This window comes from Macaca mulatta, chromosome 6, assembly GCF_049350105.2.
Source record: "Macaca mulatta isolate MMU2019108-1 chromosome 6, T2T-MMU8v2.0, whole genome shotgun sequence".
NCBI classification, from domain to species: Eukaryota; Metazoa; Chordata; class Mammalia; order Primates; family Cercopithecidae; genus Macaca; species Macaca mulatta.
This window is the reverse complement of record NC_133411.1, coordinates 103,234,456-103,259,216: the sequence shown is the minus strand read 5'-3', so window position 1 is coordinate 103,259,216 and position 24,761 is coordinate 103,234,456. Positions and strand designations below refer to the sequence as shown.

At 39.0% G+C, this 24,761-nt stretch overlaps 1 protein-coding gene and 1 long non-coding RNA gene across 3 annotated transcripts in view; one reads left to right on the top strand and one right to left on the bottom strand.

Moving 5' to 3' along the window:
* ERAP2 (endoplasmic reticulum aminopeptidase 2) overlaps window positions 1–24,761 on the bottom strand; it is a 59,950-nt gene that overhangs the window by 30,044 nt on the left and 5,145 nt on the right. For both annotated transcript variants that reach the window (XM_015140480.3, XM_001095247.5), the window contains exons 3-11: window positions 21,742–21,880; window positions 17,694–17,828; window positions 15,225–15,345; window positions 12,149–12,303; window positions 8,951–9,064; window positions 7,867–7,998; window positions 7,505–7,636; window positions 4,147–4,215; window positions 2,702–2,877 (exon numbers count right to left, since the gene is read on the bottom strand). In XM_015140480.3, coding sequence (XP_014995966.3) covers window positions 2,702–2,877; window positions 4,147–4,215; window positions 7,505–7,636; window positions 7,867–7,998; window positions 8,951–9,064; window positions 12,149–12,303; window positions 15,225–15,345; window positions 17,694–17,828; window positions 21,742–21,880 — 1,173 coding nt within the window. The remainder of the gene's footprint in view (window positions 1–2,701; window positions 2,878–4,146; window positions 4,216–7,504; window positions 7,637–7,866; window positions 7,999–8,950; window positions 9,065–12,148; window positions 12,304–15,224; window positions 15,346–17,693; window positions 17,829–21,741; window positions 21,881–24,761) is intronic.
* LOC114678864 (uncharacterized) lies at window positions 1,725–15,536 on the top strand. Its single transcript, XR_013418438.1, has 2 exons — window positions 1,725–1,845; window positions 14,915–15,536. It is a non-coding gene; the product is annotated as an uncharacterized LOC114678864 (long non-coding RNA).

Sequence of the window (24,761 nt, the reverse complement as noted above, 5' to 3'; positions counted from 1 at the left end):
CCACAAATAATTGTGTCATTTGCTGTCCTAATCTCATATCATAACAAATTCTGCTGTTTGTATGAGAAAGAAAATCCAATATTCCTTTCACAGTTTCAAAAACTGCCAGCCTGATGCTGATTCAAATAACTAAACCAAAGCTGTAGGGAAAGCCCTTAAGAGGTAAATAACTTACTCCAGTATGATTTTCTACTTATGCTTTTGTTCAACACTACTACTCACATCCAACCTCTCAACTGCTGAATGACTGCAAATAAATAGTCAACAATACTACAGCTCAGGATTTGTAGGAGAGCTAAGTGCAGAGAGCAGAAAAGCAGAATGGATTAGAGGAAAAGTTCCCAGTTACTTTTCAATGGCCCTGCTGTAGTAAAGAAGAGAAATTGGCTATCTTTTTCTGATTAACTTTCTAGCAGCCTCTAGAATTCATTTCCTCTATTAAATCAAGTCATGTTAGCTATAATAATCCTGCACATGTAAAATCATGTGCTTGATAACACCAACAGGTGTAAAGCAGACAGAAGAGTAACTGAGATCTTTACACAAAAAGGTAAAAAAGGCCAGGCGCAGTGGCTCACGCCTGTAATCTCAGCACTTTGGGAGGCTGAGGCAGGCAGATCACTTAAGGTCAGGAGTTCGAGACCAACCTGACCAACATGGTGAAACCCCGTCTCTACAAAACAACAACAACAACAACAACAACAACAACAACAACAACAAAATTAGCCAAGCATGTTGGTATGTGCCTCTGTAATTCTAGCTACTTGGGAAGCTAAGACAGGAGAACTGCTTCAACCCAGGAGGCCAAGGTTGTAGTGAGCCAAAATTGTACCACACTCCAGCTTGGGCAACAGAGTGAGAATTTGTCTCAAAAAAAAAAAAAAAAAAAAAAAAAGATTGAAAAAAACTCCACATAGATGAATTTCTAAGACTTAATTGATTGGGATCCGTCAGTGCAGCTTGGCTCCAGAAGAGAAGGGATTTTTCCAAATAAACAGATCTGGGGCTAGAGAGAGGGAGAGTAGCACTTCACGAGTTTGGATAGCCATGAATTAGCGGGCCATCATTTTACAAGAATTGTCTAAATACTGCCCCAGAAGGAGGAAAAATACAGATTACTGTAGTGGATCTTTGTTATTCTGGGTCATCCACAGTTTTGAACTGTCTCATCACACTTTGATAAGTTACAAAATTGTGAGTCCTGCTTTCCCAATAATGAAGCAGACATTAAATTATTCAGCCCTGTTTACCAAGCTGCAACTTGTGTAAGCTCTCTGAAGTTCAGACTTCAGAACAACACACAGAAAAAAATAGAAGGATGCATACATAAGAAGTGGCATAAGAGTTGGTTCCACTGGATTGGAAATGTGTAACTGATTAAACAAACCAGCCCCAGTAATTTTATATGTCAAAGATCTCTAATTGTTTCTGATTTCCAGAAAAATTCTAGCATTGACAGCTCAGTTCTTAGAAAACAAAATTATCATCATAAGAACCAGAAAAGGTTCACCTGGATTATTTCATTTTAAATTAACCTCATTCATCTTATTAACAGAGCTAATAGTGAGACAGAGTAGGAAGGGGGCTTAGCTTCAATTCACTCCCACTAGAGCATTCTTTCCTGTATCCCCAGTGATCACAAAACCTACACCACTACCTCACTGATGCCATAATGTTTGAATCATGCCTCTTAATTTAATGTTTGAACCATTCCTTTTAATTCCAGGAGCTGGCCTTAGGAGATAACCAAGGTCATGGAGTGTCCTACTTAGGGAAGGAATGCTGACCAACTGATTTACAGCCTTGTTGCTTCTGGCCAGACTACCAGGTAGCCCGTTACTCAAGGTAATTGTAGCAACCAGGTAATGCTTATCTGCCTACCTTATCCTTTATGTGCTTTGACCAGTCCAACCTGCATACCCTACCCCTGATACCTATTCTTTTGCCTAATGAAAAGGTTCTACCAGCTCTTTTTAAAATGCCAGTCAAGGAATTCTCTCTCTCTCTCTGTCTCTCTCTCTCTCTGCCTCCATTACGTCTGGGCATAAGCTCAAATGAAGCCTTCTCTGGGAAAACTCTTTTGGCCTCTTGTCAATTTCTATTGCATTGACGGCCCAAGAACCCATGGTTAGTAGCAATAGTTCAGAGAAATGTTTACATTGTGTTACTTGATTTCAGTAGTCTTTACTAGGTTTTTTTCAGGATGGGCTGGTGAACAAGATGACAGTGTGTTTAATTGGATTTGCTTTTACTATTACTCATAACATCATATGTTTTAAGACATTATAGTTTATTACTGAAAAATGAAAGGCAACAGGAGATCTTAGCATCTAATTTATCACATAGGGGATATCTTTTCTCCGATGATAAGAAGCATTGTTGTCATACTTCCTAGGTATAGGCCAGTCACAAAGCTTATTAGGGCCCAGAAGTCAGTGCATTATGACATGAGTTTAACTAACCACCATTGGCATTAGAACTGGGGTTCTCAAGGCTGATGGAATCGCTAAGAATGGTGCTGCTGAACAAAGAAGTCTGGGTCATATGAAGCTCTTTAAATCTTATCAAGTCTACTTTAGGCCTTCGATTCCTATATGGAACTAGCCTCCTACGAAGTTGCCAGAGGAGCTGAGAGAAAGCTAGGGAAATGATGAGGAAACTGAGATGAGATAAGCTAGACCTAAAGAAGAAAAGCAGCCACCTCTCCTGCAGGGCCCTCCATTCAGGGTCCTCCTGGAAAACCCCCTGGAGGAAGCGCTCCTGTTGCAGTCGGAGTGAATGTCCGTCTTGTTTAACCACCAGCAGGGGGATTCCTTTCTGGAGAGTCCACGTAGTCATCATCTCTTTGACCTCTGCATTTTCCCCCAGAAAGGTGAGCTGAAATGACAGGTGACTATGATAACTCAAGAGAGAGGAGACAACCCAAAGACAGAGGGACAGAAACTTCCATCTCCTTGGATGCCAGAAATAAGGCTTGGGGAACAGAAGACTCGGGCTGCTATCTCAGGGAAGGGCGATCCAGGCAACTGGATGAGGGATGGCTATCCCAGGGCTGCTCTCTGACAATTACTTGAATTGAGGGATATATACAGGATTTCGTAGGGTTAATATATGGCAGGAAAAGCCAGTGAAAAGGGGCTTGAGACTGGAGTCTCTTTCCTGCCCCCTTTCAAAAACAAATAAACAAAATCAAACAAACAAACAAAAACCCTCTAATAACAGTAAAATCCAAGAGAAGTGGTATAAGAGGGAAATATCTGTCTTTAGGGAAGCTTTAAATATTTCAACAGAACAATTTTATATCAATAGAGGTATAGTGAATGGAGAACAAAACCTCTGGCTGCTGCGCTTCTAGTCTGGGTTTCTGATCACTGGATAATGCTGAATCTTCCTTTAGAAAACACAATTTAGGGCTGGGTGCAGTGGCTCACGCCTGTGATCCCAGCATGTTGGGAGGCTCAGGTGGGCGAATTGCGTGAGGTCAGTCTGGCCAACATGGTGAAACCCTGTCTCTACTAAAAATACAAAAAAATTAGCCAGGCGTGGTGGTGTGCACCTGTAACCCCAGCTATTCGGGAGGCTGAGGCAGAGGAATTGCTTGAACCAGAGAGGTGGAGGTTTCAGTGAGCCGAGATTGTGCCACTACACTCCAGCCTGGGCAACAGAGCAAGGCTTTGTCAAAAAAAAAAAAAAAAAAGAAGGATTAACATGACTCTTTTTTTAAATAAAAAGTTTTCCTTTTTTCCCCTGTGATGACTGACTTTCTTTTCTCTTTCCTGTAGTGATTCTATAACTTTCCAGAAGGAAGAAGAAAAACATATACTGTATTTCCAAACCTAACAGCATACTTATTTTGGCATTTTTCAGAGCTTAAGGGATGCCAATGCAGTAGTAACCACTCAAAAACATTTTGAGCTGATTTTTAGCTAGCAGTGGGGTTGTGGAAAAGCTGAACTATAACAATAAAAATGTAGTAGCAACAGCATCATCCCCCTAAATATCCCAAGCATTTCCCCTTCAGTTTTGTTTTACAGAAAATTGTGGGGACTCTTTCTCTCCAGCGTTTAAAAGGGACAGGTGGGCTACTCACTCCAGGTCAGGCTATTCCACAGATCTCTTCTACTCTTTGACTCTCTTTATCCTTACCATGTTACTTGTCATCTTGGGATCCGAATGACAAACTCCACCAGATGTAAAATCACTTTCTAAACAACTCTACAAAACAAGAACAAAAGAGCACTGCCATGTAGGCATCATTACTTGGCTGAACATGCACATTAGCCATGGATGCAGACATTTATTAAAAGAGCTGTATGAAATAATTCATCCAGACATGATGAACATGAAAATGATAAAAGAGGCATGCTTGCAGTGACCTAGGATAGAAGTTCACAAAAGTTATTTATTTGTGTTATATATATGCATGTGTAAAGTTTCCTTAAAAAGTTCAATAAAGTCAGTAACTGTTCTAAGGAAGAATCAATTTGTTGAATTTTCTATCCAATTCTTGTCTTTCCCTTAAGAAAGAGAAGGGTCTTCATTATGCATGTTACACATGCCCCTATTTAGCATGTAGGCAACTCTAGTACTATTAACTCTCCCCTGACATATTGCAAGTTCTTTGACAGTAGTGGAAACACCTTTGTTTACCTGGGTATTCCTACAGTGGCTATCACAACAGCATGTGATGACTGTACAATATTTCGAACTAACTGGGAATAAAAGAAGAATTAAGAAAAGTACCAATTTGGCAATCAACCTTGAATAACCAGTAGTTAAGGGCAACTGCAAATGAGAAAAAAATGAAGTATGTGCTAAGGCTCTCAAATGCCTTTAAATGATCTTATGAAAAATAACAGCAAAGAATTCTTCTCATTCTCAAGTTGCTATTGGCATGTATTAGAATTGACTTTATGTGACACAATGATGGGCAAGATATTTTCAGTAATTTATTATTTTAATACTACAGGGCCCTTTGGTATCAGAAGGGAGTTGGTTAAAATCTAAGACCTTTAGGGGAAGGTTGATGGGGGACTTTTCTTATAACTAGGAAGTAACTGTGATACAATTGAAAGAATAACTATTGGACTTGGAGTCAGAAGACAAATTTTAAGTACTGATTTTCTCACTGACTTGGTGACTTTGGGCAAATCTCTCCCTTAGTATCAGTTTTCTCATCTATAAGCATGGAGTAATGATGATTACTTTATCTCTTGAGATGATTATAAGCATGATGTGACAAAAAATAACATGGGAATTTATACTGCTGTACTAAAATGATCTGGTAACTGCTGGCCACATTTTCTTTCTAACTCCCACCCTCTACTGCCAGCATGCACACCAAATGATAGATTCTTCCGTGTTGGAGAGGGGCTAAACTGATGTCTACAAATATGCATACATGCACACACATATAGCAAGGGAGAGGGAAATGGAGAGAGATGAGAGAGAGAAGCAACACAATACTTGGTGTTGAGAAGCTTAAGCGGAAGCATGGAGAAAGAGTGTCTGGATCACTGACGGTGGGTGATGGAAATGGATAGTAAAGAGCATCTTTATATGTTTTTTGTTTGTTTGTTTGTTTGTTTTGTTTTGTTTTGTTTTGTTTTGAGACAGAGTCTCACTCTGTCGCCAGGCTGGAGTCCAATAGCGTGATCTTAGCCCATTGCAACTTCCACCTCCTGAGTTCAAGTGATTCTCCTGCCTCAACCTCCCGAGTAGCTGTGATTACAGGTGCGCCACCATGCCTGGCTAATTTTTTTTTTTTTTTGTATTTTAGTAGAGATGGGATTTCACCATGTTGGCCAGTATGGCCTCGATCTCCTGGCCCCATGATCTGCCCGCCTAGGCCTCCCAAAGTGCTGGGATTACAGGCATGAGCCACCACACCTGGCCTATAAGTATTTTTATAAGTAAGAGCTATGTATTTCAATATGCCTCAGGATTTTCAAGAAATGCAAGTAAAAAATTAGAGCTGTGAAATAATTGTTGGTTGTTGGATTTTGTTTCTTTAACCACAAAATCACACATCAATTGGACCATAAGGGTGCTTTATAAGGGCACAAAAACACCAAATGAGATAATGAACATGAAAGTCCTTTTTATTCTTTAACTTTGATTCTTATTTATTATTAATTATTGTTGTTATTATTATTATTAATTATTATTATTATTATTATTGAGACAGAGTCTCGCTCTGTCACCCAGGCTGGAGTGCAGTGGTGTAATCTCGGCTCACTGCAACCTCCAGCTGCTGGGTTCAAGTGATTCTCCTGCCTTAGCCTCCCGAATAGCTGGGATTACAGGCAAGTGCCACCATGCCAAGCTAATGTTTGTATTTCTAGTAGAGACGGGGTTCCACAAATTGGCCAGGCTGGTCTCAAACTTCTGACCTGAAGTGATCTACCCGCCTCAACCTCCCAAAGTCTTGGGATTACAGGCGTGAGCCACTGTACCCGGCCATGAAGGTGCTTTTTAAATTGTAAACTGCTGCACAAATATTAAGCAATATTATTACTGTCCCTGGGACACAAGTGCTTATAAAAAAGAAAGAATCTCTTCTGTCTACAATGACTTGGGGTTCTTCTAATTACAGGTGTGAGTTCTCTGGGTCTAATGGTTCTATAAAAAATTATTTTCTTTGCAGTTGGAAATTGTAAAATATTTTAATAATTATTAGAATCATCTGAATTAACTGAATTTTTCTGCTTTGCCTTTCCTATGATCTACATGAATCCCAAAGACATAGAGACCATGAGTTCTTTAATCAATCATTAACTACTTGTTAATCACTATTACAGGATCAGCACATGCTAGGTGCTATCACATTTAAAAAAAAAAAGACTAGACACAATTTTTGTTCTTAAGCATATTATCATTATTGAACTAATAAAAACAATAAAAGAGGGTACTATTATGTGGAACAGATTATAAGTGCACTTCTAAGAATTTAGCAGACAGGCAAACGAATGAGAGCTGGAACAGTCTGTAAGGAGGAGGTGAAATCTCAGCTGGATCTTGAAAGTTGGGTGGCATTTGAATTGTTGGAAAGAAGAAAGGGCATTTCAGCTAGTAAAGGCACTAGAAATATAGGCACAATGATCCAGGGATTGAGCAAGATTTCTTCTTATGAGGGAGAAGATTAGTTTTGCTAAACAAATAATATACATTGGGGAATATGGTTGACAACCTTAAAATTTGCCAGAGATTAGGTGCTATACAGTAGAAATGACAACATTTTAAAGATTTTGGATCAAGGCAACATGAAAATGTAGGATTAGCCATAGAAGAGAAACCAAAGAAAGTCAGGTCCTGGGGCCACTCCAGCATGACATCCTACTGTGATGTTAGAGGAAAAAGGGAAGTGCTGCCTTCTATGGACCATGACAACCTAGCAAGCAGAATAAATATGATTGACTGACAATATATAACTATAAACATTCACAATTATTCTGTTACTTTCTAGATTAAATAACAGTCTACCGTTACCCAACATATGACTTACATTTGACAGACTGCTCCACAAATCATCATTCTTAGCATTTCTATAGCTGAACTTCTTTAAGTACTGAATTATTCCTTTCTGGAATTTCTCCTCACCCAGAAAATCCTTGAGCATATTCAAAATACAAGCTCCCTTTAAAAAAAAACAAAAGAGTTGAAAAAAGAGATAAAGAAAAGGGTAGTATGGTATGTTTTTAAAGGAAGCTTAAATTTTATGGAACATGTGTGATGTCTGAAAAATGAACAAATAAAAAGTGAAACAAGTAGCAAAAACTGGCACCAATGACCTAAACTGTTGATTTTATAGTCATTATTACATTTCTTCTGAAAGCAGAGCTTCCACCTGCACGTGATATTTACTACCTTGTTATAGGAAACTTCATCAAACATTTCCTGTATTTGAGTCGGAGTTTCTGCTGGTTTGGAGATAGGGCGGGATGAATTCAATGAATCTTTTGTAATTACTTCAAAACACACATTCAAAAAATGGTCATCCTAAACAAGGAGAAAAATGTTTAGTTTTAGTTTCTATTTGACACTGTAAAAGCAATAGAAAACACAGTAGGTTTAGTAAGATGTTCTTAGAGGTAAGATTTCAATCAATATTTCTTAGAAGATGTTTCTTTTCATTTATGTATTCTCCTTTCACAGTTTCTCTACTTTAAAAAGATACAAATCCAATATTCCTTCAGACATTGCCTGAATGTTTACCATGTACCAGCCCTTCAATACAGAAATAAAATAATGGTTTCCATTTACTGAATACTTGTTATGTGCCTAGACCTATCGTCTGCAATCCTGTCAACACCTCTGCAAGGGAGATGTAGTATAAGCATGTTACACGTGAGAATATATAAACCTTTGGCATTAAGCCACAAATTCAGTACTTACACCATAACAAGAAGAGCCTAAGTTTGAATCCATGTCTGTCTATAGTGTACTGGACTAAATATAGATCCTAAAGACCTCATTAACCATTACTAACCACCTTGATATGCAAATTTGTATAGTGTTCAGATCACTATATTTGTTTTTAAAAAAGACATGCCTGAAGAAATCCCTTCACACATTTTGGGGAAGCCAGCAGACCCTTTAATGTTGATTTCAGGTTACATGCCAAGAATTCTGTATAGTACCTAGTAGCCGTGGGCATTCCTGTGCGGATGTATACAAACAGTGTATACAACCCACATACACAGCTCTACATTTGTATTAGTTTGTCTTCTCTGTTTACAAACTTTGGGGTGACAGATTTATGTTGATTGTTTTCTAAAACTTTCAATGTTTCCTCCAGTTCTGTGATCTGTTTCATGTGTCAAACAAAATGCCGTATGTTCAAAAACCACAACATTATGTAGTTTTTCTCTTTGACATTAACTTGAAATTTTAACAGTGAATTGATGATTCTTTACACCATATAGTATGATACACAGAATTGTGAACTTACAAATTGCAGCTCTGGATATGTAGCATTAACAGCAATAAGTTCCATGTAATTTGCAAAACCTTCATTAAGCCAAATATCATTCCACCATTCCATGGTGACCAGGTTGCCAAACCACTAGGAGATAAAAACTCAATGTTACTAGAAGTTAAACAAATAAAAGTTATTAACTTTAGCAAAAAAAAAAAGTTACTAACTTTTTTTATAACTTAGGATCTCTCTTCTCCCTTTGCTACCCTTTTCTCTTTGTACAGTTTTCTTCTACTGATTTTCTTGCCTTCTTATTCTCACCACCACATTTTTGCTTGATTTTCTTTTTCCTTTTTTTTGTATGTTCTCAATGTTCTTAACTCTTCGACTTTCATTCTATCTGCCCAACATTTCCTAGCGATTAGATTTAATATTAAGAAATAAAATGGAACACTTTGTGGAGGTATTTTTTTTTTTCCTGCACAATAAGAACAATCTCACCTTGTCCTTGATATATGATGATGTTCAAGGGAAAAATATAAACCCAAGTGTCCTAGGTGAAGTTATATTTTTATATTAAGTAGCAGGTACTTAGGAGAATCATAAGAATTCATTTAGGGCTCTCAGATTGTTATATAATATTACTGAAGAGCCGGGCGCGGTGGCTCACGCCTGTAATCCCAGCACTTTGGGAGGCCGAGGCGGGCGGATCACAAGCTCAGGAGATCGAGACCACGGTGAAACCCCGTCTCTACTAAAAATACAAAAAATTAGCCGGGCGCGGTTGTGGGCGCCTGTAGTCCCAGCTACTCGGGAGGCTGAGGCAGGAGAATGGCGTGAACCCGGGGGGCGGAGCTTGCAGTGAGCCGAGATCGCGCCACTGCACTCCAGCCTGGGCGACAGAGCGAGACTCCGTCTCAAAAAAAAAAAAAAAAAAAAAAATTACTGAAGAGAAATTCTGTTGTTAGCCTCTGCCCCTGACTTACTTCCATGGGCCACTAGAAACAATAAAGGTCTAAGATTTAAAATATATACAAATAAAATAAAAAGGATGCATAAAGATAATCGACATATTTACCCTTTACCTATATTTGATCTGTATTATACATTTTAAATATTACTATTCTTTTATATGCTTTTATATTTTATTTATTTAGTCTGTATGCCTAATACTGTACATCTAGTGTATGTCTCTAAAATTGCAATCTCTAGAAGGACCAAAGCTTCAACAATAAGATTCTAAGATTCAGAAGAGCCTGGTTATAGTTACAGAACAGAAAATTATAAGTCTGTAGCTTCTAGAAACCGTTTAAGCACTATGCCTTTTCTGACAGCCTTCAGATTACTTTGCAAGTGGACACCAACTTTCTGAAGGGCATTCATGGAAAGGGAGAGGCGTTTCCTCAATTTGAAAACTGGTGAATATAAGAAGTACAGGATAAACTGACTCTGGTCACTTCACCAGTTAGTAAAACTAGTTTATTTATTCATTCAATAAATACCTATGGAGAAATTACTGCATTCCTGGCACCATGCCATATGTTAGAAATACAAAGATGTATATAATATAGCCACTGCCTCAATACAAATGATGGAGGTCAACCAGTAGACAAATAAATACAGTAAAGCAGGTGCTAAGATCAATGTCTTTGCCAGGGACAGAGGGGATTCTAGGAGGAAATAAACAGTTTTGCCAGGACGGTGTTCATTTCCTGAGCCTTGCAAATAGTACTCAGGTATGTTGAATATCAGGTACCAGGAGCAAAGGCAGAGTGATACAACCTGTCATGCTCAGAAAATGGCAGATAATCTTGGATGGCTAAAGTTTAGGTGTAGGCAAGAGATGAGGCTGGAGAGGTAAAAAGGAGCTGGGTCATGGGGACCTTGTACGCCAGTCTAAGACAGTTGGCATTGGAGAATCCTTGCCAGGATTATGCACAGAGTGACATGTTAATATGGTCATCAATGAGAAGACAAAAAAATGGGGGCAAAAATTCCAGTGCTGTTTGCTGCTTCAGCACTCGACTGCATCTCCGTGGAAGAGAAGCTATTAAAGGGAGGGCCAGAGGGAGCGTGGAGCCTCAGAGGTAGAGCTCACAGAGCACTTCCCTACAAACAATGGGCAGAAAGAGAGAAATCCCCAGACTCAGTTAAGTGCTTTAGAGCTCCTGGTGACTCATGATCAAAACACCTAAAATGAGCCAGTGGGGAGATTCTGAACCAGAGGAAACAGCCCATGTGTTCTCGAAGCACAGTGCTGAGCATGGCTCTCTGTGTAATGGAGTATTTAGTTCACTGGTTTAAAGAACAAGTCATTATTGTGGTGATGATAAAGGATAAAGTTAAAATGTTTTAAATAACAGATTTTACCAGATTCTACAATGGAATGGTATTTGCCCACTTGGTGAAAGATAATTTTGGTGCCTTTAATAATTTACTGCTTTACTGAGAGTTTTCAGAAATGAAAGAGGGAATAGTCTGCAATCTCTATAGACCTAGCTTTACAATTCCACATTTGTAGGTAATACAGTGTTGATACATGGCCCTAAGATATCTTATTCCGTAAGAAACAGTAGTATTTCTTGTAGATGTAGTGGCCATTGTCATCATCATTAATAACTAATACTTGTTGAGTGCTTACTATGTGATCTGCACACTTTCCCTATCCATAATCCTCACAACAACCTTATGAAACAGAACTGTTATTAATTTCATTTTATAGATGGGGATATTGAACTTCACAGAGTTAGGTAATGTGCCCAGGATCATCAGCCCATCAAGTTTCACTTGAAGTATTTCATTATGGCCATATAAGCACAGGTTCCAACTGAAGGAAGATTGATTTTGCCCTAGATTGGAATGTCAGAGTACCAGGGGATATAAGAAGAAATATTTTTAGTAGAAATCTTTATTTGTAAGGTTTCCAATTCTGTGCTTCATGTGTCTGTATAGTCACTTCCCTTCTTTTCCCAAATGACATTTGAAGGCTTTGCTTTGAAAGGTTTTAGAGGATAAATTTAATGGCTACTTCTTGTGATAAAATTCCAGCATGCACACCACAGTTCAGAGACTGAGTACTCTGCTACTTGACATGTTGTATTAGGTTTGGTAATCTCTAAGTTCCCCTCTAGAGGTAAATGAGTTGATTTATTTTGTTTCAGAAAGATTGGTGGTGTTCTATATAATGTTATTTTGAACTGATATCGAGATAATGTCTTGAGTGCCAAGTACCTGGTGTGCCAGTTCATGGGCTATGACTTTGGTGACCCACAGTTTATCAGAAGCAGAAGAGGTCTTGGGGTCAAAAAGCAGTGACGTCTCCCTATATGTAATGAGGCCCCAATTTTCCATGGCTCCAGATGCAAAGTCAGGAATAGCAATCAAATCTAAGAAATAAGAACAACCACAGTTGATTTTTATGGCTCCCACACCAGAAATAGAATTTGCTCCCTGCTCAAATACACTATGATCCTTTAAGTATATGTAAGCACACTTTTTGAAAACATCAGGAATATCTTAACATTGACAGAGTGTCTTATAGTTGTGCTGAAAATAATCAGTGCCCATTATCAAGTGGAATAAGTTGTACAAAGAGTTTTGTAGATGAAGTAACATATTGACATTTAACCATTTTCTTCCTGAAAGTGCTGAACTCTGAAAATATTTTGGGTGCCTTACCGCCAAGAAAATAATTTATTTAAAAACAATCATTGTATTTTATGTTAGTACTGCTGAAAACTTTAAAAAAAGGTATAAAATAATTTCTAATATGTTTGAGATTCATCAAAACATATAATGAACTCATTTCTAGAAAAAACAAAAAGATACATGATTTTAATTTCAGGAGAATACCTCTTATGGCCATCTCTATAGTCAATATTTTGATTGATATTTCTAGCACATACAGCCTCTATTATGAGCACATGTCCTTCTAAGACAGTAGAGGAAAAAAGCTCTGGGCAGCATTGATTCTTTCTGACTTCAATTTCCTTTTCAACACTGATATTTCCTCTACCTCTTAAGAAAGTGTCGTGGGGGGGAAAAGTGCAACCTAATAATCTTTAAACAACTCAGGTATAATGCATTAATTTGCATTATGTGTATGTGTGTGTATATATATATGGTATATGTGTGTGTATATAATATATATATACCTGTATGTGTGTGTGTGTGTGTGTGTATATACACACACACCTGTATATATATACACATATGCACATATATATATACATAAACAGGTATATGTATATGTGCATTGTTTACTATCCTTTGCTAATGATTTCACGTAAGCTAAAAAATTTCTGGCTAATATTTAGTCTTTGAATTCTGCTAGCTAAAATGTTCTGTTTAGCTGGAAAAAAAAGATAATTTTTTAAAAGTTCAAAATGAACCAAGTCACTTGGCTTATAATTACATTGTCTGGAGTTAATACTGGTTAATTCTAGTAGATTAAAAACAAGTATACATAACACAATCAAAAACCAAATTAGCACTAATAAAGATTAGTATTCATTAGCACTTCAAATGTGGGAATGACTTTTCTTCTAAATTGCGTTGCTGATTTTATAGTAGTGGGACTTACATCTGCTCTATTTTTTTCTTAAGCTGCATGTTTCTTCTCTGTTAGTCTTAAAGGTATTTCATATGCTCTTTAAGACTGCATTTTTCAAGAACATGCATTAATATGGTTGATGGTTGTTATTAATCTTTCCTTGACTTTTGACCTAAAGTACAGCAGTGAATTATGTATAAGTGGGATTTAGTATATCTGACCTAAAGGGTATGTAGAATCTGCAGGTTAATAATAGAGTAAGACTCAGGAACTATCGAAATAAGCGCCTGGATATAGCTTTTAATTTTTTTAAGCCTAGAACTGTATGCCAATTGAGGGTCCCTTTTAATTTATGTAAGGAAAATGCATTGGAGTTGGGGGCAAGAGGTGAGAAAGGACAGGATAAGAAGTATATCCTAAATTCCAAAGGAAAAAAAATTGTTTTGTCACTATCAGAAACCCCAAGCACTAATCTTTATATGTTATGAAACTTTCTTCACAGTTTTTATATGCTCTACAACAGGGGTCCCCAATGCCGGGGCCGCAGACCAGTACCTGTCAATGGCCTATTAGAAACTAGGCTGCATGGCAGGAGGTGAGCGGTGGGTGACAGAGCATGACTGCCTGAGCTCTGCCTCCTGCCAGATGAGCGGTGGCATTAGATTCTCATAGGAGCATGAATCCTATTGTGAACTGCTCATATGAGGGATCTAAGTTGCGTGTTCCTTATGAGAATCTAATGCCTAATGCTCTGAGGTGGAACAGTTTCACCCAAAAACCATCCCCCCAACCTTCGTGAAAAAATTGTTTCCACAAATCTGGTCCCTAATGTCAAAAAGGTTGGGGGTCGCTTCTCTATAACATTCTAAAAATAACGTTTTTATTTTTTAAGATACAAAATTAAAAGCAAGATAGACTATGAGTATCATCTCGTGTAAACACCTACTACCACACCCAGATGATCTGTTTCCTGCAATTTTTTTTTAATCTGTTCCATAGTCTTACCATCCAACCTCAGTGCCCAATATAGATAACAGATGGAGGCACAGTTTTCAGTTCTCTCTCTACATAAACTTTTGATAACTTTTATAAAAGATTGCTGACCTTGTACAAATAGGGTATAGCGATTCCTCCCGAAATCCCTCTAATTCTAATATGCAATGCATGCGCGCGCGTGGGTGTGTGTATTTTTAAATGGAAAATCCATTCTCTAATCAGTGCTGCTGGGGCATAGAAGAGCAGCATGATGGGAGGTGTGTTTCCCTCCCATAGAAGAGGAACATAATGGGTGAGAGCCTTGATGTCCGCCACAGGGAGCCACAGCATCACTGTGGTAGACAAATATTCAAAAAGCTTTCCTGTGATGAACTCTTGGACATATAGACCCTTATTTTGAACAGAACAGTCACTGTTTTCCTTCTCTTTTTCTCCCCATCTCTTTCCAGGGCCCTCTACCTGGCTTCCGTCCCAGCCTCCAGCGTGTGCCCTTTCTGATTGGCCTGGGAAAGAGTGCAATGCAGATATGTTAGCATTAAACCTGATAAAAGAATACAGAAATGATCCACACTACTGGGGCATCTCGTAAATATTTTGTTTTCTATGATCAAGAATCATCTCTGAGGAACAAATTATTTTTTCCTGGGCTAACTGAATTCCTCAGTGCTCATTTAAGTCCCACAGAAAGAGAAAGAGGGAAGAAATCAAAGCGAGTTCTATGAGCAAAAATGAAGACAATAATGTGGAATTTGAACATACCCAGTTTGGGGAGTGGATAGTTGATATCAAAGTACTTTTCATAAAAATCAAGTAGCTTCAGTGACGCCTGCAAAGCATAATGTGTTTGATTCCGTTTGTCTGGGGATGCATAGATGGACACCTGGGAAATGTGGATCAGAAGAGGTTTTTGAATGACAGCTCCCTGGCAAAATTCCATTCCTGATAACCCTCTCACATAGAAAAGCAGACTGCATCTTTTTAAGAAAGTATTAAGATACCATTAAGCATGTTGTCAATAAGGATAAGAGTTTCTGTGACGTATTAAAGCAAGTCAGTCTTGAAAATTACAAACACCCTGGATCTTCTATTACAATCCATTTCCTCAGTGCTCATCTGTAACTTTCAAATCATATTAACCCATCGTATCATAACCCAAGTATATCATAGAGATGAATCCACTTGAGTTCATCTCTATGATATACTTTAGCACTTGACAACTAGCTTTCCAAAATAATGACCACAAACACAATTCAAATAAAACATAGGTTTCTTCTAGACCTACGTAGGGAAGCCATGAAGAATTTATTGGATCCGCCGTCTGTCAAGTTTGCTTTAAACTAAGAAATGCTCAAATATGTTCAATGGCTCCCCCAAAGAAACTAGCTATCAAGTAGAAAAAATAGAATTAGATTCAAATTTTATTGCCTTCCAAGTATAGGGCTACTTTTATTTCATGACCCACTTTTACGCTTTGAATTAACTGAAGTCCTTCAAAACTTTTATGTGGAGAAAATGTAAATGTCCACCATTTTTTTTTGACAGTTTACCAGGCACTGTGCTGAATGCTTACACATGAAATCTAATTTAATACTTGCACCCACTCCATGAAGCAGGTGCCATTTTATAGATGAAACAATAAAAACACATAAAGATTTAGTAACTTGCTCCTGATCACCCAGGCTGAAAGTTGTAGAGCTGGGATGTGAATCCAAAGAGGCTGACAGGAACCTGTCCTCTGAAGTGCCATTCACCTCCTGCACATCCATGTCTATGCATATATATATATAAGTGCAGAGGTGCCATGATGTGTATGTGTAGCTACACAACTCATATATCTACCTATTCATAAACATAATACGTATGTAAATTGTAATAGATATTTTATACCGATTTTTTTTTCTTTTTTTTTTTTTTGAGACCAAGTCTCACTCTTGTCACCCAGGCTGGAGTGTATGGCGCGATGTCAGTTTACTGCAACATCTGCCTCCCAGCTTCAAGCAATTCTCCTGCCTCAGCCTCCTGAGTAGCTGGGATTACAGGTGCCTGCCACCATGTCTGGCTAATTTTTGTATTTTTAGTAGAGACAGAGTTTCACCATGTTGGCCAGGCTGGTCTCAAACTCCTGACCTCAGGCAATCTGCCAGCCTCGGCCTCCCAAATGCTGGGATTACAGGCATCAGCCACTGTGCCCGCCCTATACCCATTTTTCAAAAGCATTATTTTATAACTCTTTAAAGATGTTTTTATGTCTGTAATTTGGTCCCTTGGGATAAGAAGTTCTTTTTTATTTATTTAATGTGTCCACTGATGTTTGCAAATATTTAACTACAAAGATAATCATTACGTATTGTAAGTTTTTGCAAACAATGAAGACTCTAAAAATTATAAAGACCTTTTTCATTGAGGGAAAAAAGTTAAAAAAAACAGTGGGAAACGGTCGGGCACGGTGTCTCACGCCTGTAATCCCAACACTTTGGGAGGCCAAGGCAGGAGGATCACCTAAGGTCAGGAGTTGAAGACCAGCCTGATCAACATGGTGCAATCCCATCTCTACAAATAAAAATTAGCCAGGCATGATGGCCCGTGCCTGTAATCCCAGCTACTCAGGAAGCTGAGGCAGGAGAATCGCTTGAACCCAAGAGGTGGAGATTGCAGTGAACTGAGATTGCATCATTGCACTCCAGCCTGGGCAACAGAGTGAGAATCTGTCTCAAAAAAAAAAAAAAAAAAAAAAGTGGGAAACCATATACATGTCCAAAAATAAGATGCTGATTTTAATATCCTTATTAAACATCCATGAAATATTAATATAATATTATTTAAAATTTTTAGTGACATTCAACTTTTATGGCATATTTTCATGAAAAATGGGTTAAAATAGTCAATATACTATTTTGCAAAGGGTATATGTGTGTGTATGTGTGTGTATATATATATATACACTTTGAAAACTACCTTTACATATATATAGTCAGTAAATACTGTTACTATGTACACCTGTATATGCTGACATACATATAGAAAATATTTGGAAGGCTTCCATTAATATTATCAGTAGTTTTATCTTGGTGACAAGACTATGGATAATTTTTAATTTAGTTTTTTATCTGTCTCTTTTTGTAATATAAACATAATACTTTGATAATAAGGAAAAACATGAGAAAATAAAAGTTCATTGCTCTCAGGACACTTTTCTGCACTGCGTAGAAAATTAGAACTCAGTCTCACCTTGACTCCTGATGAGGTGATGCCACTCACAGAGTGGAAATCACAAACAATGTAGGCTACAAGGTATGTACTCATTTTTACAGTAGTTTCAAAGTGATCTTCCAAAAGACCTCCTTCAAGTTCAATTGTCTTAACCTACAGAAACGAAAAGGAATAATCAGTACTTGAAAACTGGAGTATTTCACAACCATGCCTATGACTTATGTCAAGTGAGTTAGAGGCAAGCCTGATACTCTAAAGGACAATCGATGACCTCCTAGGAGAGCAATGGCCTCTCCTAGTATTCTGTGGCCTCTCTTACCTCTATTGCTTTTACCCTGGCACTCTGTTGAAGACACAAAGCCCTGCTTTTGAGATCCCCAAAGCACAAAAATGCCAAATCTCATTTTGTTGATTGAAAGCACTAAAATATTAGATATTTCTGTTTTCTTAAAATGCAATAATCTCCAACCCTGCATCAATTCAACTTCTGGGCTTTTAAGTAAAATGCCAGATAATGGCGCCTTTCCCTTTGTTGTACAAGAAATACACCTCTGTGGAAAAAGGAAACAGGAAGTGAAACTGAACTAGAGGCCTCACATTGTCTTTTAAACCTCTTATGTGGGTGTGAGGTTGGTGTTATTTCTCAGGTGAGGAAACAGAAACTCAGAAACGTTCACAGAATTGTTGGAGATCACATGGCTAGTTCCACGGTAGGACCAAGATGTGGATGGTGACCAGTGTGTGATTTCAAAGATGATGCTCATTCTCTCACTTGCGGCATGACAGCTTGAGTCATGGTCTTATTTTATCTTTGCTTCATTGATTCAGCAATGAAAGCAATCAGGCCAAGGAGGTCATTAGTAATTTAAGCTTCTGCCCATCTCCTGAGGAAGCAGAAGCTTTTCAGCCTGCAGTCTCGTCAGCTGCATCCATCAAGATCACTGGGTAATGACTAAATTCCATCTTCATTTGGTCTGGGCAGCTTGTCTCAGAGATGGTCTTCACCATAGTACAATACCCCCAAATACTGAATGGGTACAGATTCAAAACTCTGAAAACATTTTCTTCAAGCTAGTCACAACTCTTAGACAGGCTCTTCCCCACCTCTATCCCTGAGCCCTTTCTGGGAGTCAGGCTTGTGATGATGCCGACTGCAGCTTATTAAGCATATTTGACATGTTGGAGAAGATTACAGTTTGCTTTGGTGAGAGAAAATAGCTTGAAGCATTATCATAAATTATCTAGTCTACTTCGATGGCAAATGTTTTTGCTATTAAATTCTACAGAATTAAATTTTACTGAATTCTATTTGAAATCTATTTCTAAGTTCCAATAAAGAAGAAGGTACTGACCAAATACTCTAAGAAAGGTAGAAGTATATACAGGGCTGTACTTTTTTAAAACTCTATCCAGTAGAATTATATACAGGGCTGTACTTTTTTAAAACTCTATCCAGCAAATTAATTTTCCCCAACAACAGTCTCTGTTTTTAGGAATCTGATTCAACCAACGTTCTCTGGATATCCACTCCCAGCAGAGGAGATGCTGTCTTATGGTGGGGACTGAGAGCTAGGGTATTGGTGGTCTTCTGACCAAACTCAGCAGCAAAACCATTTAGTCAAGTGTGTGGAGGGGTTACTGGTGGAGGGGTGAGGCTGTGAGACTATGGGGAAATCAGTCTGCGCTACTAGAAGGCTGATGGCAGAGACGGTTAGGAGGCAAATGGGTGTTTGCTATGGTTTATTCCCCCCAGATGAAGACGACATAGTCCATGGAAGCTGAGTTTTGTTCAGAAACCTGGAGTGACCCATGTAGATTAACATTGCCCTAAATGGACGTGTATGGAGTATTAGTGTAAGTTCTTCCGGGATGGTGATGTAAGCTCCAAGTACAAAACACTGGTTGCTAGACAAGGATTTAGCTATTTTCTCAATACCAGCAGAACTTTACTGGCATAGTAATTGTCACCAGTGAGTATGTATTTCCTTAAAGGATGAAAGAGACAAATAAGTGTCCAAAAGATATGCTGCCTCTACTAGCACTTGGGTGCCTCCTCGCTTCTCTTAAATCCTGCATTCTTAACTAAGGAAATTGAGAACTGAGTGTGTATTGTTTCTTCCCACCAGTCTATATAACCCAGCTTAGGTGCTACAACAGTTATCTAGAGAGTATGATTGTGACATTACTTCAGTTCTCCTTTTTTGACTAACCATGCGAGCCTGAGTTGGTCAATGTTTATAAGAAGCAGAATGTTAAATCAGTATTCGCTGAAAAGGGCATGATCCAGCGAGCTGCTGCAGTCAACTGGGCAAAGTAGAGATTCAAGGACCTTAGAAAATATTTTCAAAGTGTTTCCTTCTTTTCCTTGAACATGAGAAATTACTGGAGATTTCTGAGATATAAATTTTAAATTCTAGCATAATAATGATAACAGCAATTTATGTTTGCATTCTATTTTTATGAAAAGGGCTGTGTTTTTACTTTACCCACCATGATTATTCAGATAAAAAATTATATCAATAAAAAACTTCCAGGAAAGCTACTTCAATGGTACACTGTCTTGAAATGAACATGCTGTTGGAAAGATGTAATTGTGTACATGAGTGATGTCCTAAGTTGTATCAAAGTAGCAAATTGTTGCTACCTGAAAATGAAGGGCTAATTAAACTGCTATCTAGTACGATCACAGAAAAACTGAGCTATGGGTCCCATGGAGGTTTGCCACTTTTTCCTTTGGTCTGCTCTGCCAGTATTTCAAAGCAAATGTCTTTTCCAGCAGTAAGTAGAAATCCGGGGAGATGCAGCACCTAGATTATGGGCTCATTTCTCTCCTGCATCTGTAGAGGCAGAGAGGAAAACGGGCGTGCGGCCACTTGCTGGCTGTGGATGACCTGCTGCCTCCTGTGCTCCACCTTTCCGAAGTGCTGTCAGGAAAGCTTCTATTTTTGTTCTACTTTCCAAGCAGTGTTACAGAAATATTTTACATTTTGTTCAACAGCACAAATGGCAAGCACATCATTAGTGAGGAAGTATCAAACAAGGAAAAGGGTCTACGGTGTCTTCCAGAGTCTCTGCATTTTGAGTACTAATATGAGCCAAATAAGAGTCCCAAAGTTCTCTTCCAATTAAAAAAGTTGTATAGGCCCGGCGCTGAGGCTCACGCCTGTAATCCCAGCACTTTGGGAGGCTGAGGCAGGCGGATCACCTGAGGTCAGCAGTTCAAGACCAGCCTGACTAACATGGTGAAACCCCGTCTCTACTGAAAATACAAAAAAAATTAGTCGGGTGTAGTGGTGGGAGCCTGTAATCCCAGCTACTTGGGTGGCTGAGGCAGGAGAATCACTTGAACCCGGGAGGCGGAGGTTGCAGTGAGCCGAGATCATACCATTGCACTCCCACCTGGGCAATAGAGTGAGACTCTGTCTCAAAAAAAAAAAAAAAAAAAAAAAGTTGTATAATCACAATTAATAATTTTCATATATAAATTGAAGAATTACTTGTGAAACTTAAAAGAGGGGATTTCTAAGTTCCATCACAGACTTCTAGATCAGAATTTCCTGGATTGGGGTCCTGCAGGGTCCCTGAGGTCCTTGCCACTGCAAAAGGGGTCTCTGGACCATTAGCAGTGGCATCACCTGGGGGCTTGTTAGAAAAGCAGAGCTTTGAGCTTTACCGCAAGACCTCCTGAATCAGAATCTGAGTTTTAGCAAGATCCTCACACCATTAATCTGCACCCTAAAATTTGAGAAGTGCTGCTCTAGGAGATTCGGAATTTCATCCCTGGCCAAGAAACATTGATTTAAGATACTGTTTCCATATGAACACAAAATATAAATCATTTTGCTTGGGGGAAAAAAAAAAAGCTCTGTAACAATGCCCCAAACCGAATGATGTTAAAGTCTAGATTGAAATTATGATGATTGATTGATAGACAGACAGACAGATAGATGGATAAATAGATAAAAACAAATTAATGGCTGAAATCCTGAAAGTAATTTTAAAAAACAAACGAAGACTGAGTCTCAACTTGAGAACAATTTCTAAAAGTTTCTGTAAGTGGAAATACCTTTGGCATGTTGGATAGTGCAGTATGCCTGCTCTCTCTTCGTATCTTGATTGAAAAGTTGGCTTTGAACAACGGTTCATCAAAGCAAGGGAAAGCCATGCGTGCCTGGGTTGGCTCAAAATCTGTTACTGCAAGTATTCTGTGAAAAGACCCACCCCCAGCCAAAATGCATAAGTGAAATCAAGAAGAGAAATGAATCTGTACATTTAGCAAACAGCTTATCAAACCTGGGGGTAATAGACTTGATTTCTCAAACTGCAATCTTTGTGAATCTCAACTGTCTCTTTGAGGAAAATGAAGGTAAAATCTTATTTAGCAGCCACCAGTCATGAGCAATGCCCTGTTCTGGGAACCCTAATTACACTATTTCGTTCATACTCAGGTCAAACAAGGATATTGAGGCTCAGACAACTTGAACGACCTTAGCAGGATCCGTGGCCAGTAAATGACTGAGATAGTACACATGTTGTCTACATGGCTTCAAAATTGACTAAGAAATTAAACGTTCAGTACCGTCTCTAAACCTGAAAGGGCCTCAGCAGACATTTGAGTAATTGTGTACATGAGTGATGTCCTAAGTTGTATTTCCAGGAAGCAGATCCTGACTTACTGAGAACATCCTGCCAGGAGAAACAGGTAAGGGAGTGAAGGAAGCAGGACAGGGAAAAGGGAGAAGCCAGGCAAGGGTGCAGGACAGGCAAAGTTCCAGCATCAACCTGATTCCCAGTTTGCTCTGGGATGCAAACTACACCTTCACATGTCCCCCACTGGAGGCAAGGAGCTGGGCTTTCATATTCTTGTACCATTGTTGGCTAACGATCCCTCTGTTGCACCTGTGCCCCCAGGTACTTCTAGTTCTCTCTGCTTGGCACTCTTCAGACGATGATAGGTATAATAGATATATACTCTGACAAACTTCTCTTCCCCAACACCTGGATATGCCTGAAACTGTACGGTTGCAGATTTACTCCTTGGAGGTTAAGCTTCAATTAAGAAGTGAATCTGAAGAGCAGATTTTAACTGGAAAAGGAAGGGAGAATAGAATAGCTCAAATAAGAGGGAGAGAGAGATCAGGAGGGCAAAAAGAGAAGCTGTCGGCATATTTTACTTCAGCTTACTTTATTTCTATGCCACAGGCTGGGAAACTGAGACTAGGGATGTAAATGATTCACTTGTGGCCTCAAGGTTTTATTTGTATTTGGTAGCAGTTTCTGCGAATGTAAAGGAATTCTAAGTGGCTGAAATAATTTTCACTCACATGAAATTTTGGTTGTAATGAGTCTACATTGAAAAAACAAAAAAATTGAATCTTTGTTGCTTACATGATTAATTTGAGCTCTACAGGCAACGTGTGACTTTCTGCATCTCAAAAGAACCACCATCAACTGAATTATTTGTGTATTTTAGATGAAGAAGTGAGGAAGAAAGAGAGAGAAAGAGAGATTCACAAGATTCAATTGACATTGTGCAGTACATTATCATACATGTCAGCCCTACTAGGTGACTGAGTATGAGGGGAACTGACTAATCAACCATAAGAAGCATCAGGAATAGCCTGCGTTTAATCATGGGAGGCATGCTGGAAATCTCTCCAGCTTTACTCCAAATATCTCCCCATCTCATCTCCCACAGCCCCCAGAATAGTATCCCTAAGATGTATGTCCTTTGGATGGGGCCTTCGGCATTTGAAAAAAATGAAAAAAGCCATCATTGTTTACGTGGTACCTTAGTGAGAAGAGGTTGATACTTTTCCGATCCAATACTATGCTGAGCCTGAGAACAAGTCCCTGAGGATTGTGGCTGCAATGAGGGGAAGTGTCACCAAGGGAATGTGGAAAGAGATGAGCCTGGGGAAGAGCTGTCCTACGTGGATGGCTGGAGTCTGTGCAGTGAGCACCCAAGGTGGGGAAGGGAAGAGCAGGTATGTAGTAGACACAGTTAGTTGCTTTCCTGGTGCCCATTCCCCTTCCTTGGTTCCAGTGGAATCCTGATTTTATTCAGGAAGGCAGCAAGTCCAGATAAAGGAGTTACTTCTTCAGGCTCCCTTGTGACTTCATGAGGCTGCAACTCATTCTGGCCTAGCAGAAGTCGTTGGGTGCGAAATCTTTGTAAAGAGTGTTAGATTCAACTAGAATGTTTCTTTTTGCCCTTATCTCTCCCCCATGTCCCCCTTCTTCCTGCCTAGAATGTGGACTTGATGCCTAGAGGTGCAGCAATCATCTTGCAAGTATTGGGAAGAAAGCCATAGGATGGCTGAGCAGAAAGACAGAAGGAGCCTGGGTCCTGGAGACGCTGAACAGCACTACAGCAGCTCTGAGCTGCTCCACTTCTGCACTTCTTGTTGCATGAGAAAAATATACCTCTGTGTGGTTAAGCCATGGAATTTAGTTTTCTCCAAATGGCAATTGAACACAATTCATATAACGTCAGAGTGCACTGAGCCAGACTCCTTTTACCTCCCAGATGGATCCTGGCCCTGGGAAACCAAACCGTCCACTCTATGAAGCATCCTTGATTCTTCTCTTTCCCTCACCTCACATGACATGTCACCTCACATGTCAGCAATCTCTGTTATTTTACCCTCCAAAATAACTGCCAAGTTCAATTGCTTCACTCCATAAGCACTGTCACTAGCCTGTCCCAAATTAGCATCACTTCTTACCTGAACTACTGCAGCGACCTCCCAAATGATTACTCTGCTTCTCTATAACATACCCTCAACATAGACTTGATCTTTTTAAAGCATAAATCACAGCAGAATCTTCCAATGACTTCCCGTTCCATCTGAGTTAAAGTCAAAACTCCTTACAAGATGCCCCAAGGCTCCACAAGATCTGATCCCTTTCTCCCTCTTGTTCACTCTCCTCAGCTCACACTGGCCTTCTTCTCTCAATCAATCCCACTTTAGAGCCTTTGCACTTGCCCTGAGATGTTCTCGTAACTGTCTCTTAAAAAAAAAAAAAAGCTCTCAATTTAAATTCACTTCCTCAACAAACACTTCCCTGCCCAGTCAACTGAGT